At 43.7% G+C, this 16,266-nt stretch overlaps 1 protein-coding gene across 1 annotated transcript in view; it reads right to left on the bottom strand.

Annotated features, from left to right (window-relative positions):
• Positions 1-16,266, bottom strand: part of DOCK5 (dedicator of cytokinesis 5) — a 68,895-nt gene that overhangs the window by 11,480 nt on the left and 41,149 nt on the right. The window contains exons 26-41 of the mRNA XM_057420854.1: positions 16,127-16,263; positions 15,320-15,415; positions 14,558-14,656; positions 11,998-12,092; positions 11,272-11,350; positions 10,667-10,767; positions 9,572-9,630; positions 8,938-9,092; positions 7,247-7,332; positions 6,554-6,710; positions 5,991-6,031; positions 5,792-5,882; positions 5,085-5,204; positions 4,318-4,407; positions 3,103-3,207; positions 1,896-2,037 (exon numbers count right to left, since the gene is read on the bottom strand). Coding sequence (XP_057276837.1) covers positions 1,896-2,037; positions 3,103-3,207; positions 4,318-4,407; positions 5,085-5,204; positions 5,792-5,882; positions 5,991-6,031; positions 6,554-6,710; positions 7,247-7,332; positions 8,938-9,092; positions 9,572-9,630; positions 10,667-10,767; positions 11,272-11,350; positions 11,998-12,092; positions 14,558-14,656; positions 15,320-15,415; positions 16,127-16,263 — 1,653 coding nt within the window. The remainder of the gene's footprint in view (positions 1-1,895; positions 2,038-3,102; positions 3,208-4,317; positions 4,408-5,084; positions 5,205-5,791; positions 5,883-5,990; positions 6,032-6,553; positions 6,711-7,246; positions 7,333-8,937; positions 9,093-9,571; positions 9,631-10,666; positions 10,768-11,271; positions 11,351-11,997; positions 12,093-14,557; positions 14,657-15,319; positions 15,416-16,126; positions 16,264-16,266) is intronic.

Here is a 16,266-nt window from a genome sequence, read left to right as displayed (position 1 = left end):
CAGTGAATATCTACTTCATCTTCAGCTTTTCCACCTGTGAACCGTGACAGATAGCAAAAATAAATTGGTAATAGCATCCCTAAACACAACAGCTTAACAGTGTTGTTCCTCCAGAGTGGAACTAAAGGCTTTACAGAAGTAAAAACCTGCGTGGAAAAGTAAAGCATGAACAATTTGATTCTCATTCACAGATTATTCCTGTGAAATCACCTGCCAACTGCACCCTGAAGTGGCACTGATTTACTGGTGGGCAGAGTAGCCCTCCACATCCTTTATTTCACTGAGGGTAGTTCTGAACAGTATTGGAAAAGCAAAGACAAGGTCTTTCTGCCCACACTGATGAGCCAGCTGGATACCAGCCAAATCAGAACCCAAGCCCTCATAGCCACGCTAGATCAAGCACTGAGCCCAAGCTAATACATTCTTTCTCTCAGGAGAGCTTATTAGCTTGGGCTTCATGCCATGCTAAATGTGCTTCTAGTACAGCTTCTAGTTCAGAACTGGTGGAAGACTCCTGTTTAGGTGTGTAGGCATTCCCCAGGATGGTGCGGAGCTCACTTGGTATCTCCAGGACCCTATTCTGAAACAACCAAAGGAAGAACGAGACATTTGATGGTAAAAGAGTGAAAAAAGATTAGAAGCAAAAAAGCCCGAGGCAAAGGAGGTTAAAAAAGCATGAAATTAAACCACACTGCAGAGCCACCAACGCCTGCCTAACACAACAAGAGATTTGGGCACTCAAACTCCTCATCTTTTCTGAAGGTGTTTGTAAGAGTCCGAGAAGAACCTGTACCGAATCCAAACTATGCAGCTGCTCCCCTTTATAGCGGGGCTATGCCAAAGACCCGGAACCAAACACCCCCAAACTTTTGGAAGAGTTCAGATCTGGATCCAAATTTTGCAGTTCAGGTTCATCTTGAGCCAAAACCATTACAACAAACACAAACAGATGCTAAGGAAGTAGCTGAAACAAAGCAGCAACAGAAGAGGCATTTTTTGATACCAAGTTTGGTCTTGAATGACTTTTAATTTCCTATGTGGATGTAGTGCTTGGCAGGCTTATTGCAAGGGAAGCATCTGGTATCACTGCTTGAGTTGTGCCTTTGTGCACAGGCTTTTAAGGCCAAAATGGACCATCAGATTCTCTAGTCTGGCCTGTACAACAGAGGCTGGAAGCCCAGTAACTTGGTTGTTACTGATACACATCTTCCAGGAGCACAGCTCCTGTCAACTGGAAGTCATAAACAAGCCCCTTGCTAGGTTGCACTTGGTCATGCTCACAATTGGGATCTTAAGCTTTAAGTGTGCTCTGGGACACACAGTTTGGAGTCCCACCCGTGTAAGGAAAAAATAGTAATAATAAAATCTTTAAAAGTGCTGATCACCCAACAACTTCCACCAGCAAAATCACATCACACTGCTTCCAAAATGGCTTTGAGGGAACCAAAAACCAAACCAAACCAACAGCTACTTCCTAAATGCTAGTTCACTGCAAGCAACAAGAGAACATACTTCCACTTACTTTATATCTCACTTCTACTGCCTGTATTTCACCTCTTAACCTAGAAAGACCAAACTGGACCACAACTACTCTACAGCAGTGAACATCACCTGCTTGAGAAGGTGGCACAAGAAATCCTGACCTGCCATTTGTTAAGGCTTCATCCTAACAGCAATTTGTTTAACTCTGACAATATCAAGCTGCTTTCACTATGTTTTAAGGTCACTACTGCAGTTCTGGATAGTCTTATTTTCATGCCAGTCCCTGCCTTCAAGGTCCCCCTGGTGCTGTAAGTTCCTTGCTTATTATTGTTGGTTACCAGCTCTAGGCATTGGTTATTCTAGGCAAGAGGCAAACCATGACTGCGCCAAAACGTATTTGAACCAAAAGATACACTGTTTAGGAGAAGACTTGATCTCTTCTCCTGGAGGGGCAGTGCTGGTCATCTTCTCTGCACTAGGGAACTGGGTCAGCAGCTTCAGGTTGAAGTCCTCCCTTCGTTCATACTCTTTGCCACGATAGATGAAAATCTTATTCTGTGGGTAGCAGAAGAAAAAGAGAATTAAGAGGAAACAAAGCCATGAGCAAGAGCTTTCCAAACACACACAGGCAGTCTCAGGTCTAGTTCGTATGAAGGGCTGTCTCCTGGCTTAACAACCAGAACACCTGAGAAGAAACACAGGCTGGAGTGAGAACAGAAGCAAGGCCCTGCAATGGCAACCCCCTGTTTGCCTAGGAAATCCAAGTGTTCCACACACGTTACTGAACACGTTCGTCCGTTCTAGCACTCTAAGCACATTCAACACGTGAAATCTCAGTCAGGGGGCTGATTTTAGGGAAGATAACGTGTGGTTTCTGGAAGGGATGGATTCAAAGCCATGACCTGGAGATGAAAGCCTCCGATGCCATCCGGTTACACAGTTCCAAGTTAACATATTTCTCTTTTATTAAGCTTGGCTTCCATTTAAGGCCAATAACTTCTAACAACTCCAGTCTGAAAATGAGAATGTTCCTTCATTTTAAATCATAATCAGGAATATTTTCTAGCGTGCTGCACCCTGCCCATCTGACTCACTTTGGCTGGATTCTTGTATTATAGCTAGCATAGATCCAGCAATGCTTAGCAGCAATCTCAAACAGGAAGCACCTTTGCATTTTAATCCTTCTGCGTGGGACAGATTCTCACCAATGTGCCTGAGCACTGAAATGATCCCTGTCCTGAAAATAAGGTTGATTCAAGGCTGAAAAGCAACAGGATAAATTCTTTACAAGCTACACATTGGCACAAATATGTGTGTATGAATGGCAACAATCTTATTTCTGATGAAGCCTCCGAGGCACAAATACAAAGGTACATTCTGTTTAAGTCCTTATAAGAAGATACCACTCATCTAACAAACCCTACTGCAACACACTAACTTTATTAAAGCTGGTAACACAAACAGATCTGGTTTCTTGCTTGTCTCTTTTTATGCACTGAAGTGATTTTAAATACTTCAGGGATTTCTCTCAAAGGAAAAGGAGTTTGCATCTTGGAAGCTCTGCAAAAGTACTTTTAGGGTACCCACCAGCCCAGAATGTGAGTGCTGAAGCATACTTACCCGGAGGAAAGAGGGGAACCCCTGACCATAGTATCCAACAGCGAAGTACTCTGGCTGAGGCCTCATTGCCTTCATGATGTTCTCATAAAAAGTAGCTCGTTTCTTCTGAAAAAGAAAAGGGCCCCAGCATTTTCCCTCTGGAGCATTCAGGGACACGGCCAGACTGCAGCAACATTCCCAGTGGCAACTCCTGATCTCTTTTCTCCCCTCCAGAATACGTTTTACAGCAGTGCTTTGACACAGTGTCTCATACTTATCCATTTACTTGGTTAAATATTTGGTTTTTCTGGGCCAGAATCAACTGCATCTCGTGGTGTGCAGACATGAGAGCAGCGCCACGGCGTTCAGGACACCAGGAGGATACTGGAAACCCCAAACTACAGCAGCACAAATTAAAACTAAATATGTTCTGAAACTGAGCAGGCACAAATGGTGACAAATGTCAGAGAACTGGCAGAAGGAAAACTGGGCAGATGACTCTCATATGAAAGAACATAAAGACCATCTGGCTTAACATCTTTAACGGCTAAAAACACCATCCAGAACCAAGATGATTCTACAGTGCTGTGTTCATGCACAGCAGTTTTAGCACAGAACTAACGAGGTGATGAGATTTATGGAGCCTGAAAATACACCGTGCAAATGTTACCTTACGTGATGAACACCAAAAATGCCAAACATCTGCATATGATGTTGTGACGCTAATTCTGAGGGCAAAACCCCACACTGAAAAAAGAGTATGAAAATATTCTTCTAATATTAAGCTTTACGAAACCATGGAGGTTATGTTGGTTTGTCTGTCATAGAATCATGGTTTGGGGTTGGAAAGGACCTTAAGATCATCCAGTTCCAACCCCCTGCCATGGACAGGGACACCTCACACTAAACCATGGCACCTAAGGCTCTGTCCAGCCTGGCCTTGAACACTGCCAGGGATGGAGCATTTACCACTTCCCTGAGCAACCCAGTCCAGTGCCTCAGCACCCTCACAGTAAAGAACTTATTCCTTGTATCTAACTTGAACTTCCCCTGTTTTAGTTTAAACCCATCAACCCTTGCCCTATTGCTACAGTCCCTGATGAAGAGTCCCTCTGCAGCATCCCTGTAGGCCCCCCTCAGATATTGCTGTCTTTAACATAATGTATTTTGGGCTTATCCTGCTCAACAATATTAATTTAAGCAGTCAGTAGAGAATGGAGAAAAAAAAAGTCTTACCAGGAGATTCCCAAGTCCCTCATAATCAAAGACCTTGTTCTCATACATGTCAGCCAACTCTTTGCTTAGTTGAATGGCTTTTTCCCACATCTCCATGGAGGGCGAAGGGAGGCAGGTGGGGGAAGAAGAGCACAAGCAACATAAAAGGCTCAGTTAAAAGCATTCATTACCAGAGATAGGTAAACAAAGCATTCAGCTGATTCTCATTCAGGCAGCACTTTCATGCACTGCCAACTTTTCCTCAGCCTCCACGCTGTACATTTCTTGCAATCATTACAGTCACACAGCTCTTTTGATTTGTAGATCTGAAAGTGATGTACAAAGGTTTCCATTGCTACTCCTGATAGAGAAAACTGAGGCACAAAGAGGTGGAAGGACATGTCTGAACTAAACAGCAAGGGAGAAAAGCCCAGGTGGTCTTCTCCTACACTAAAACTTCATTGACTGCATCACGCTTCCTTGTGTTTGTCTCATTTAGCTCTGGTAGAACCATCTATCCAAAGTGCAACTAGCATAAGCTCAGTATGAGCCAGACAAGCATTTTTACTGCAGTGCAAAAGCCATTACCCAGGAAAAGAAAGGAAAACACCAGTAGGTTTTTTCTCCTCTGTCCAGTATCTTGAACAGGGTTTTTGGTCCCTATTAAAAAGCCAGCCCTAAGCATCAAAGGCCCATTATGGAACCACGTTTGCTTTTACTGTTGAAACCAGTTTCAGCCAGCTACATGCCCCAAGGCAAGGATTTACAAACACTGCAGAGACACTCACTTTGCCCCTGTCGAAGAAGGAGATAATTTCTTGGTAGAGTTTCTCCTTGAGCTCCTGCTGTGAGTAGACGCAGTAGCTGTCCCTCTGCAGAAGGTGAGCGACGCACGGCTCTTCAGACCACTGGTACAGAAGAGAAAAAGGCAAAGCTGAAAGAACCAGAACATTTTGAGATCAACAAATCCTCGCAGTGGAGACACTCATCTTCTGCAGGGATGCTTTCAAGACAAATCCATCAGCAATGCAAAGGGAGAACAAGGAAGTTTTGCAGGTAAATTCTATCTGCAAAACTGGTGTGATTTTGGCTTAAGGTTTTATGCAGAGCACTAACTAGATGTGCATGCTTGACTCATCTGTGGAAGACGCAAAGAGGCTGACAAATCCAAATTAAGACTGCTCAGGCTAATGCTTTTTGCAGTGTTCACACAGAAGTGGGAAAAAACCTCTACTATGACCCCAAACATGGACATTTTCTCCCAGCTCACTAGAGCACAAGAGTACAGAACAAACTGATGCTAATAACATCTTTATTTCATCCCTTTAGCTATGTAGTCAGAACACGTGAGAGAAGAAACACAATGAACACAAGACCCTAGGGAATGCAAACTTACGTTAACAAAACCAGGTGAACTGTTTATTCTGAGCTATTTGCACTTCGTTTCAAACCCGTACCCTGACAGTGGAAACTGTAACTGGCTTCAGTGTAATACCTGGAGCAGCTCTGCGTGCAGGAGGAGAGTGTACGCTGCCTCTGTGTAGTTCTCACAGTCTGTGTGCAGGTCCCGGAGCTTATAGAGATACCTAAGGAAGCAGAAAGCAGTTGTTGATGTGAAGGACACTGCATCAGTGTACAGGACACCAAGAGAAAGAAAGGCTACACACAGAGGTTCCTGGAGGGAAACAGCCTACCTGATATAAATGTCCTCTCGTTTCTTCTCCTTATAAAAATTCTGCCAAAAGAAAGAAGTCAAACTTTCATGCTGTGAAGCACCACGGATGTGTGTGATCGTCTCTAGGTGAGTAACTCAAGCCTCAGGTTTAGGCACTTCAAAGATCTTTACTGTCATTTTGCCTACTTTCATCTATCCCTGCAACCACCCCTCTACCATGAGGTGGGGCTACTATCACCTCTAGAAAAGGGGTGAGCCAAAGAGACAAAGTGACTTGTCTGAACTTATACAGGCTCTTTGCAGTGGAATAGGGACTTAAGCCCACATTTCCCAAACTATCAGCCAGCCATCTTTCCTGCCTGTATTTCAGGGCTCCACATTACCATGTAGACAAGGACTTGATTTTGGACTGTATTTCTTTATGTTTTATAGCTGTCGATAGCTGGTAGCCTGATTTGGGCCCATCATTAACCAGAAATGGCATAAAAAATAACTTAAAATCCTACAAAGATACAAAAATCCTTCAGAATCCACAAAAGCCAGGTCAGTAAAGCAGCACTCCAGACCCAGCCTTCCCCATACCAGCACATTGACAGTGCAGCTCATGCGGTTCTCCTTGCTCTCATCATGCATGATGGTCCTGTAGTCCAGCAGGTTCTCCAGGAGGCTGCTCACCAGCAAAGCAAACACTTCTCCAGATGCAGAGAGGTATTTATGCTTCCGACAGTGCTCCAGGAGGCTGCAGAAACACCCAGAGGGACAGAGGGGTAACCTCAGGCAAGGGTTTGAGTGATGGTAAGTAGAGCTTCAGTGTAAATCACCCGAATAGGGACTCAGATACAGGTCAAATACACTCCCTTAAGAGAGACTTCTCAGTGCCGAACAGCACATCACACCCACAGACCTGAGGTACCCAAGTCAGGCAGGTCAAAGTGTGTCTTACTGATCAAAAACCTGGCTTCTACTCTTGGTGTTAGACGGCAGCTCTGACTCTGCTTTAACTCCAAGTCTCCTGTTCCCAAGCTCTTCCACTTACAAGCTCCCTGCCAGTTTGGCACCTGCCTCTGGGCTTTCAGCACCAAGTTCACTGTACTTGTGCAAGCTGCTGCTCCAGAATAAAAGCACCATTTTAAGGCAATCAGTCTCAGAATACCCACATAGCACTAAGACCACTGTCTCCCTATTCACTGCAGTAATGAATTAGAGGGCTTCTGCACTAGAAAAACAGCCAACTGAGCTGTGAAAAAGGGTCCCCACGTGCTTTGTAAGACTTACAGTTTCTCCAGCAGAATCTTGTACTGTTCATCCCCTCGGCCACCCTCCACTTCCTGGTCCAGCTTGGTTATCAACTCATTTTCAAACTGAAAAGGCAAAAAACCACAGTCCAATAGACAGCAGCTCTCAGGAGCGTGGTCTGAGCATTAGCAATGCTTGTGGCTGGTGGCTCTGAACCACCCCACCATCAGATGCTGGTGTTACAAGCCTAGCTAGAAGACGCTTTCATTGCTGGACCACACTAAAATTGGTAAGAAAGCAAGACGAGATTGGACCAAAGAAATGCAGTCCTCCCTCTCTCATCCTACAGTCACCAGGAAGTCATGCTCTGGGGTAACTCTTCCTCTTCTCCCCCACCATTAACAGTTCAGTTTTGCTAGGATGGAGAAGCATTCTAGCAGCCAGCTTACAGCACGGTCATTCCCTCACCCTACAGAAACTGAACTATCACCATCAGTTAAGGGCAAGTCACAACTCCTCACCCATCAAAAACACTTGTAACTGCTAATTAAAGCAACTCCTCATGATGCAAGAACCAAGTCCTGTGTGATTATCTGTCTAGCCATGAAGGTATGCCCTGTTATGTGCAAGCAGGTCAAGTACATAGTCCCAGTTGTAGCTGTAGCTAGTACAGAAATAGCACTGGAATGGAAAATCCACGCCACACGCATCCTGCTTCCTTCTACTGATCCCAAAAACCCCCAAGACCCTGGGGCCAACCACATCAGAGACAGATGACCCCGAGGGAAGAAAGATCCCATATGCACACTGAAGCTGGGGTCTAAGCCGGTGTGAGGGTGGTGCTTAGGGAGATGCACATCACATTTGACAAGAGTCTGAAATGCCAAGGTGGCTGCCTTTTGGATTGATGGCTTCTACCCATCTCCAGGGAGAAGACCGTCTACAGCAGAACTACAGTGTCCCCTGCCTGCCAGTTGAGATGTTAATATCTGATATCCCCAGAGGAAAGCTCTAAGAATAAGTCCTTCGGAACTGCAGTGAAAGCTTAACCTCAGGGCAAAAGTGAAGCTCCTCTTTTTCCTTCCTTACTTTCTGGGGCTTTCTCAGTAACAATAAAAGGTAACTTCTGGAGAAATTAGCACAGGGCTGGAACTCAGGGATCCAGGTCCTGTTCCCTGCTCTGTCCTTTTACTTGTGTATCCTCAAGCAAATTGTGTCTGTCCTTTGTACCCCTCTTCTCCTTTCCAGAATGATGGCATCAGTATTCATAAATGTGCTGTCAAATCTGAAGTCAATGAGTCAGGACACAAGCAACTACATAGTCCTAACATTGGCCCATCCAGCCATTTTCTGCAGAGAAGTAAACTTACATTTACTACCAAAGGTCTGTCTTGGGGGCATTCATACTGTTATTATAAATGGAAATAGACATTATCTTTTAGAGTACTCTCTTAGGGGCTTCAAATTGCTTCACAATGTAGATGTGGGCATTCACACATCTGCAAATGCAGAAAGCTATGGAAAACAGGAATTCATTCATTATCCAAGTCATGCAAAGGTAGTCAGGGACAGAAGAGTCCTGACTCCTACAAACCACAGCAACCTCCCAAAGCGTTTGGCACGAGGCTTGTTTTGTGTGGGGTTTTTGTACTGGGTTTCTTTTTGTTTAAATGCTCTCTTCTCCTCGCCCAGTGCAGAACATCTGCACTGAAAACACCAGGCTCCCTTACCATATGGAAGTTTCCGTTCCCACTGAAGTTGAACTCGCACTGCATCATATCAAAGAAGATAGGAATGGTGGCTTTCCGTAGCTCAGGCTCTGGGACCAGGGTTACCTCCAGGATCGGGCCTACCATTGCTGGAATGAACTTTATTTTGTGGGGACCTGCAAGAACGTCAAAGGCAGACACATGTTAATGGCAGGATTTGGATATTCAAATGTTTAAGCACATTATTCCCATACAGTAAAGCCCATAAACCACAGACATTCTACTTGGAAGGTGTATTTTATGTGGATAATGGCTACTTAAGGTAGAATCAACATGTACAGCTCTAAAATTCAGGAGTAGTCCAAGGAAATAACTGAACTGAGCTGTGTGCAGTGCTGCACATCACAAAGGCTCTCTGGAAAATCATACTCTTGTCATTCATATGGCAGCACATCCTTTAAAGGGAAGCTAAGAAATTCTGTCAGCAGCTTCTGCAAGCTATTCACAGAGAAAGGAAAGAGATTTTGTGTGCTGGAACAGCTGAACCTTCAGTGTATCTCCCCACACTGAACATGAGCAGCTTTCATAAAGTAATAAAGGATGTGAAACATAGCTTGGGAGCTTGGATAAAGACAATTCTTCAGCTGGAACTCACCCAGGTTATACCACATATCCCTTATTTTGAAGCCAATTTCTTTCCTCATGTCCCCATACCTAGAAAAAAGTGTTAGAAAGAAAAAGCTGAAAGAGGCCTGAACACTGAAATTACCTTTCAAAGCTGCTGAAGAAATGAATGGCAAACCCAAAGATCTATTACCCTCTCCTTAAAACCAACAGCACACACAAACCTGAATATGCTGAATAGCAAGGGGTCTCACAGACTGTCTTCCCTACTAAAGGTCTACCAAGAAGGTCCTCATTATTACAGACCTTTTGTTAGATGTTCACCTCATCCTTTTAATTCCTTACCCTGCCCGGCACTAATGCACAGGGAAAGAGAATGGCCATGTGCCAACGTGACAGAAGACTGCAGAGTCCCCGAGAGCAGAACAAAGCTGCAGCCCTGCTGCTTCGTGCAATTCTACTGAGACTTCTGTTGTATTTCATGGTTTTCCCTAAAGTTTTAACTGCTGTTATCGAGTCAGTGCAAGAATATTGAATCACCAGGCATCCTAAAGCTGTCATTACTGCAGACAAAAGATGGCAAACATTAACTGTGTATGCCCTAGCAAAATTCCATGTCAAGTCTACAAAGACATTTAGGCACTTGATTCCAGCTAAATGCAGAAGGAACAGCTGCTCGGTGTCTTTGTGAATTTGGCCAAGTTACTAAAAATGACTCCTTTTGGGTTGATGAATGACTCTGAAGTGTTCTTCTTCCAAAATAGAAAAAGCAAAGAGAGGGGACTAAGAAGCTGCAGAGCTTTTAGGATTCTTCTTACCCACCTTCTGTAATGGAGGAGGAATTGCACAAGGCATTGCTTTGGGAACTATGGCAAGACTTTTACTGCAGCCCTTAGAGTGAAAGAATCTTTTGGCAAGGTGCTGAAGTTCAGCTCAAACAACTTAGGATCTGCCTGACCACACTGATATCCACAACGTAAAGACTTGATACCTGTCCTAGTCACACCTCCTCCCTTACCATCATTCATTAATCAAGTACTTCTACAACACTCTTCATCTCATTGTAAGGTTGTATGGGTACGTCTGGAATGGTACCAACGAAGCAACTTTGTGCATGGAAACTCACTTCTTGATAATTTTGTTGCGTTTGGCTTGCGAGAAGGTCTCCAGCTGGAGGGATTCATGAGTGAGAAAGGCCACTGCCAGATGGAAATAGTTGTTCCAGAGCTGTGGAAGAGAAACAAGTCTAAAAGAGGAGAAGACAAAGGAAAAGCAACAACCAGCTACGACACAGCTACACAGCCCCAGATGCTGTAGTGCTCATGAGGAAGGGTACCCACAGTGAGCTGGCAGATGAGTGTGTTCCCAGCCATCAGCACACAGCATCTTCAAATTTCTCACTCCTTTTAGCTTGTACTTGCCAACTAAAGGCAGTGACAGTGGTATCCCCATACAATATTTTTTCTTAACTAGTCAGGCACAAATCAGCTATAGTCAGCACAAGGCTAAACTTGACCTTGGAAAGCCTGCAGCGGTTGCACCTGCTTGCAACTTATTGCTGCACTAACCACAGTTCTGTCATTCAGAGCTGCTTTGCATTCTCCTGCTTCGCTGTGAAAGACTACAGACATCTGCCATCTCTACATATCTCTTAACAGGGGGGTTTATTTGTTCCTCCTGCCTTTCAGGATCAGGGTCCGTAAGAAAATCCAGACACAATGGCACTATTACCTGGAGTTCAAAACTGGTTTGATCCAGAAAGAAACGGTTGAGTACAGAGGTAAACTGGTTCACTGCCCGCAGGAAAACCCTGGAAGAGATAAAAACATCAAGTAAAAGGTGGCTAACATTGGAGCTCTGGGTTTAGGTCTCCTACATGTAAGCTCAGGAGACAAGAACAGATGCTCGCTGCTGTCTCGTGGGTAGCAGGTTTGGGCCATGCTTTGCTACCCAGCACAGCAGACAGCAAGCCAAAGCCATTCAAATTGTACAGATTTAGCAGGAGAATGACTCACAAAAGGCCAAACGAAGCCCACAGCAGAGGGCAGAAGTGAATCTGAGCAGTTCGAGTTCACAGGTAGCACACTAAACCCTAGACCACCCATGTCCAACTCTAGCTTTATGCTTCCCATGTGATTCCCCTAGAATTGAAACCAAAAAAGGCTTCTCTGGTTTATGTTGTGCTCTTCAGCAGGTAAGTGACTGCCTGAAAGACTGCATGGTTTTCATTGTGTGCCTTTGGGCAGGAGAAGAAAGAGCTCCAGTTCCAGCAACAGAAATGGCAGTGCAGGCACTGCAATTAACTGAAATCTGATTTAGAACACCCTGAAAGCGTTAAAGACAATAAGGCTTTGTGACCCCAGGGACTCACAAGCCTGCTCGGGTGAGTCCCCTTCCATTCAGAAGCAGAAAGGCTCCAAAGCAGTAACAAGACTTAAAACAGCAGCAACTCGGTACCTGCTCTGCATCATATTCATGACCATCCAGTCAGCTGCATAGACATTTTTTCCAATCAGATCCTTAAACATAATGAATGTTTCCATCAGGAAGTCCTGTTGGAAAAACAAAACCCACAGCCCATCAAGTTGAACACGGTAATCTTTTATCCACAGGAAAACACAGGGAAATGCAGATGTTTCAATTGTGTTGATGAACAACTGCACTGATTAGCCATCAATGCACTGTACCTCCTAAGAAGGATCTCTTATTGTGCGGGTATATCCCAATAACCAAATTATTTCTGACATCTCATCCATTCAATTACAGAAGGAGGAATAATTCCACAGAACATGTTGAGCTGTTTAATTAAATCTGTCTTTACTGTTTTGCATTAAGCTGTGTTGTAGGGAGTTCTGGTGCACAAGTCGGGTTAAAAAGGAAAACCAGTATTCAAGGACTTGTTTCCAAATGGCTGAAGGAGGACAGTACAACAGCCCTATGCAGTATCTTCCACAAAGATGGAAATTAGAATGTAATTTCCCTTCCCAATTACCTCTTCTGGTCCAGTTTAAGAAGGATCATTTAAACAAGGTAGAGAACACGCAGTCAGACACATAGTTTAGGACATTACTGGAGGAAAAGACTTGTTGCACAAACACTAAAGTGCTCCAAACACAGCTATATCCCACCTTAAGACCTGGGCAAGGCAAGGTTGAATTGCAGAGTAAGAAAAAAGGAAAAGGAAAAAGAAGAGAGATAAGCAAAAGGAGGTAATATCAACAGTATTGACCTCTATATTGTGGTCTCTACAGATATAAATGGTACCTATGAGCATATAAATGGATTGTGTACTCTATAAAGACATAAGCATTCAAAACTGAGAGGGCCACAAAGAAGGTCAGAAGAGACATCACCACCTTGCAAAGAACATCAGGAAAATCGATCAATCAATCAATCCATCTGTTGAGCCAAAAAGCTTTCTCTAGAGAATAGCAAATGACATCGATGTGGAGAGAGAAATGGGCATTTGGTGCTGCCTCAGTAAAAATCCTTTAGGCACTATTAAATCAGAGCTTGATGGAAAGCTTTGGACCTGACACGGGGCACCTTGAAGGTATGAATTAACTTCTAACAGTGTTAAACCAACCAAGTAACGATGCCCTGGCAGGGCTGAGAACACCAGAGCAAACTCGAACCAGCAACAACAACAAAACCAAACCCAATTATTGCAGTAAAGCCAAACGCAACCTTCTGTTGGTGTTCACAACCACTGCACCCCACAAACATGGGCCTGCTTCGGAAGATGTGAGGATTTCACACTTCAGGAAGCACTCGTCTAACCTTACACTGGATTTCAGTTATGATGGTCTCCTGCCCAAAACTGCTCTTCAGGAGAAGGAAAAGCTCTGAACTGAGGCCAAATCAACATGTAATTTATTTTGATTCTGCCTTGAGTCCACCTTTATCAAAGTCACAAAGGATCTGACTTCCCAGCACCCTTCCTCCTCAGACACAGCGCTCCTACAGGCCCCCACTGAAAACCTTCTCACCCATTTTCTTCATGAACACTAAGAGAACTCCTAAATCAACTTGGTTTTGTCTGTTCTTCCTCCACAAAAAATTACTTGGGTAACAGAACAAGCCAGTCTAAAACTGGATGATGAGTACTCTACAGACAACGCAGCCGAGCGGCCTTTTAGATGCAGAAGTGATAAAATGTGTGTCCTGTAGGTGGCTATGTTGCCCAACAGATTGCAATTCCAACTGCACAGGGAAACAGATCACCTTGCTATTCAAAATGAATGGCAAACACTTTATTGTGGGGTTTGATCTGGCTTTTACAGGAAGAATTCAACTCCAGGCCCTTCCTCAGCCCGTTTTTCAATAAGCAAGCACCACTAAGCTGCACAACAAGGAGTATGGGGACAAAGAAGCCAGAACAGTTGCTGTGTCATGCTTCAGAGACTTGCATAAATACTAGGTTTAGCTCTTGTTCTGGGCAGGCTGAAGTAAAAGCTGGACACAGCTGTTAATTCTAAGGGCTTCCAGAAACATAAAAACTGAATGTCTCACCTGGTATCATACTGAAAGTCTTTGGGGACATGAACTGGACACAGTTTTCAACACAAAGGGAACTATTTGCATTGCTGCCCACTAAAGCAAGACTAAAGCATTTCATTAAAATCTAGAGGAGCAGAAAGAATTAGGTGAAGAGAAGAGGACCAAAGAGATACAGTGAGAGCAAGAGAGGGTGAAATGGTTTTCCTCTTCCATCTTCATTCACTTTTCTGGTTCCTAACTTCTTACTTGCACAGACTTAAATAGTCATTAAAGATGTTTTTACTCAATGCTACAAATGCTGTTCTCAGGCTGTACTGAGCCAGCAGCATTCACTGTATATACCCAGCAGGGTGATGTCAATGCACCCTCAGTGGCTGAGGCACTAGGCGCCCGTAAGTCATTGCTGATGAATTCAGTATAATCACTCCAAACTGAGCACAATAACTTGAAATGACCTTTCAGAAACAGAGTGTAATGCTTTATAAACTGAGCTAATTCCCCAGCCAGGCTGACTTACAATAATGTCCTGCCTGGTTTTGAAAGTATTGATGTAATGGCTGTAATGGAAGTCATCCATCTGCCTCAGGATGGCTGTCATGCAGGCCACAAAAATACCCTGGAATAGGAAAAAAAAAACATTTGATTATTTTCCTGCATGAACCACTTCATTGTATCTTAAGGGCCTTTTCCAACCTAAATGATTCTATGATTTTCAGATTTACTATGTCCAACTGTAATTCTCATGGCTGACATTGGGAATAGCATTAACTTGACCTCAGAGTTATTAAAAATAAAACATTGTTATATATGCCCAACTCTTAACTTTTCTGTCTCTCTGTAGATGAAGCACAGAGCAAATTAGAACATACCAACTTGCTTATATGTTCTAAGATGCCACATAGTGGTCAGAAAGGTCCCTTAGAGATGCTTCATTTAATCCTATTCAGCCAAGGTGACAAAACAGCATTTTTTTCAGCAGTGATTCTTTGTGTATTAGAAACTGCACTGAAACCAAATTCTTTGTGCACAAGGGCCCAAATGAACTTGAAATCACAGCTGACTGTGACTCACTTCAGTCTGCTGCTGGAGTAGGACAATGTGTATCCTAATACCTGGTCTCAGAAAACCACCAAAAGCCATGTTTTAGTGGCACAGAAGCCCTGCAGGAAATGGAAAGATGATCTCATAAACCACTGCTACACGCCGAAATCTCCCAGGAGAATAAATTCCACTACAACAAATGGTAAAGTAATAAGTGAAGCAAGTAAAAGGCTCTCACTATGTGTGGAGACTGTCTGCTCATTCCAATCACTGTGCGGTTTATTCTCCTCAGCAGGCGTTCCATGATCAGCTGGATGTGGACAGCAGTGGGCCCCTGGGGACAGTCAGTGAGGAAAAGCTGAGACAATTCTTAATGTACACTCTTCTATGTTGCCCTGACAGTGGTTAACTGTTATTAGAGGATGCATAAAAGGAGATCTGAGAACACAGAAGCAATCAATTTGAATACTGTACGTATACACTTGGTGGAGAGCTAGCATAACTGATCTATAGCAGCTTCATTAGTTCATCCTGGCAGAGCTAAACCAAAGCTGGTGCTTCACTCTGGCTTTGTTTCCTCTTCATTTCAAACTACTCTTTTCATAGCAACTTTGAATCAATTTCCATGACTAATGTGAGGTGTAACTGTGTTCTCCCGACTGAATAATGGTCCTTGTCCCTATTGCATTGCAAAATCCAAGTATTTTTACAGCTTCCTCCAAGTAGTTCAACAAGCCACCAAAATACCCAGGAATAACATTCTGGTTCCTAGAAAGGAAAGTAATTGCTTTTTGTACTGTATGATACTCATTAATTCAACTTTTCATGGCTCCTTCCCAGACAAAGCTACTTTATGTGCAAAGAGATTCAAGGAACTCTACAGCAATGCAACCCAATTTCTGCAAACATCAGCAATTTGGCAGCTCCTTAGAATTCTTCAGAAAACTTGGTAACTCTTCAAAGCATAAGCTGAGAACACTTCTTTGCCATAACTTCTCAAAAGAAGAATTAACCTTCATTTGCACCCTTGACAGTTGATGCTCACCACATCTTTCCGATCCAGGACTTCAAGGACATTGCTAAGTAGCTGTGAGCAGGCCTCATGGTCAGGCTTGTTTGAGTTGTCATCCAACTGGCCACTTAGCTGATCTATTAGGAGCGGCAGAAGAGCATCTCTGCACTCTA

This window comes from Pezoporus wallicus, unplaced genomic scaffold, assembly GCF_028554395.1.
Source record: "Pezoporus wallicus isolate ANWC-B61680 ecotype Strahan unplaced genomic scaffold, APGP_CSIRO_Pwel_v1 contig_8717, whole genome shotgun sequence".
Taxonomy (NCBI): domain Eukaryota; kingdom Metazoa; phylum Chordata; class Aves; order Psittaciformes; family Psittacidae; genus Pezoporus; species Pezoporus wallicus.
The sequence above is the reverse complement of the archived record's forward strand: the minus strand, read 5'-3'. Positions and strand labels throughout refer to the sequence as shown.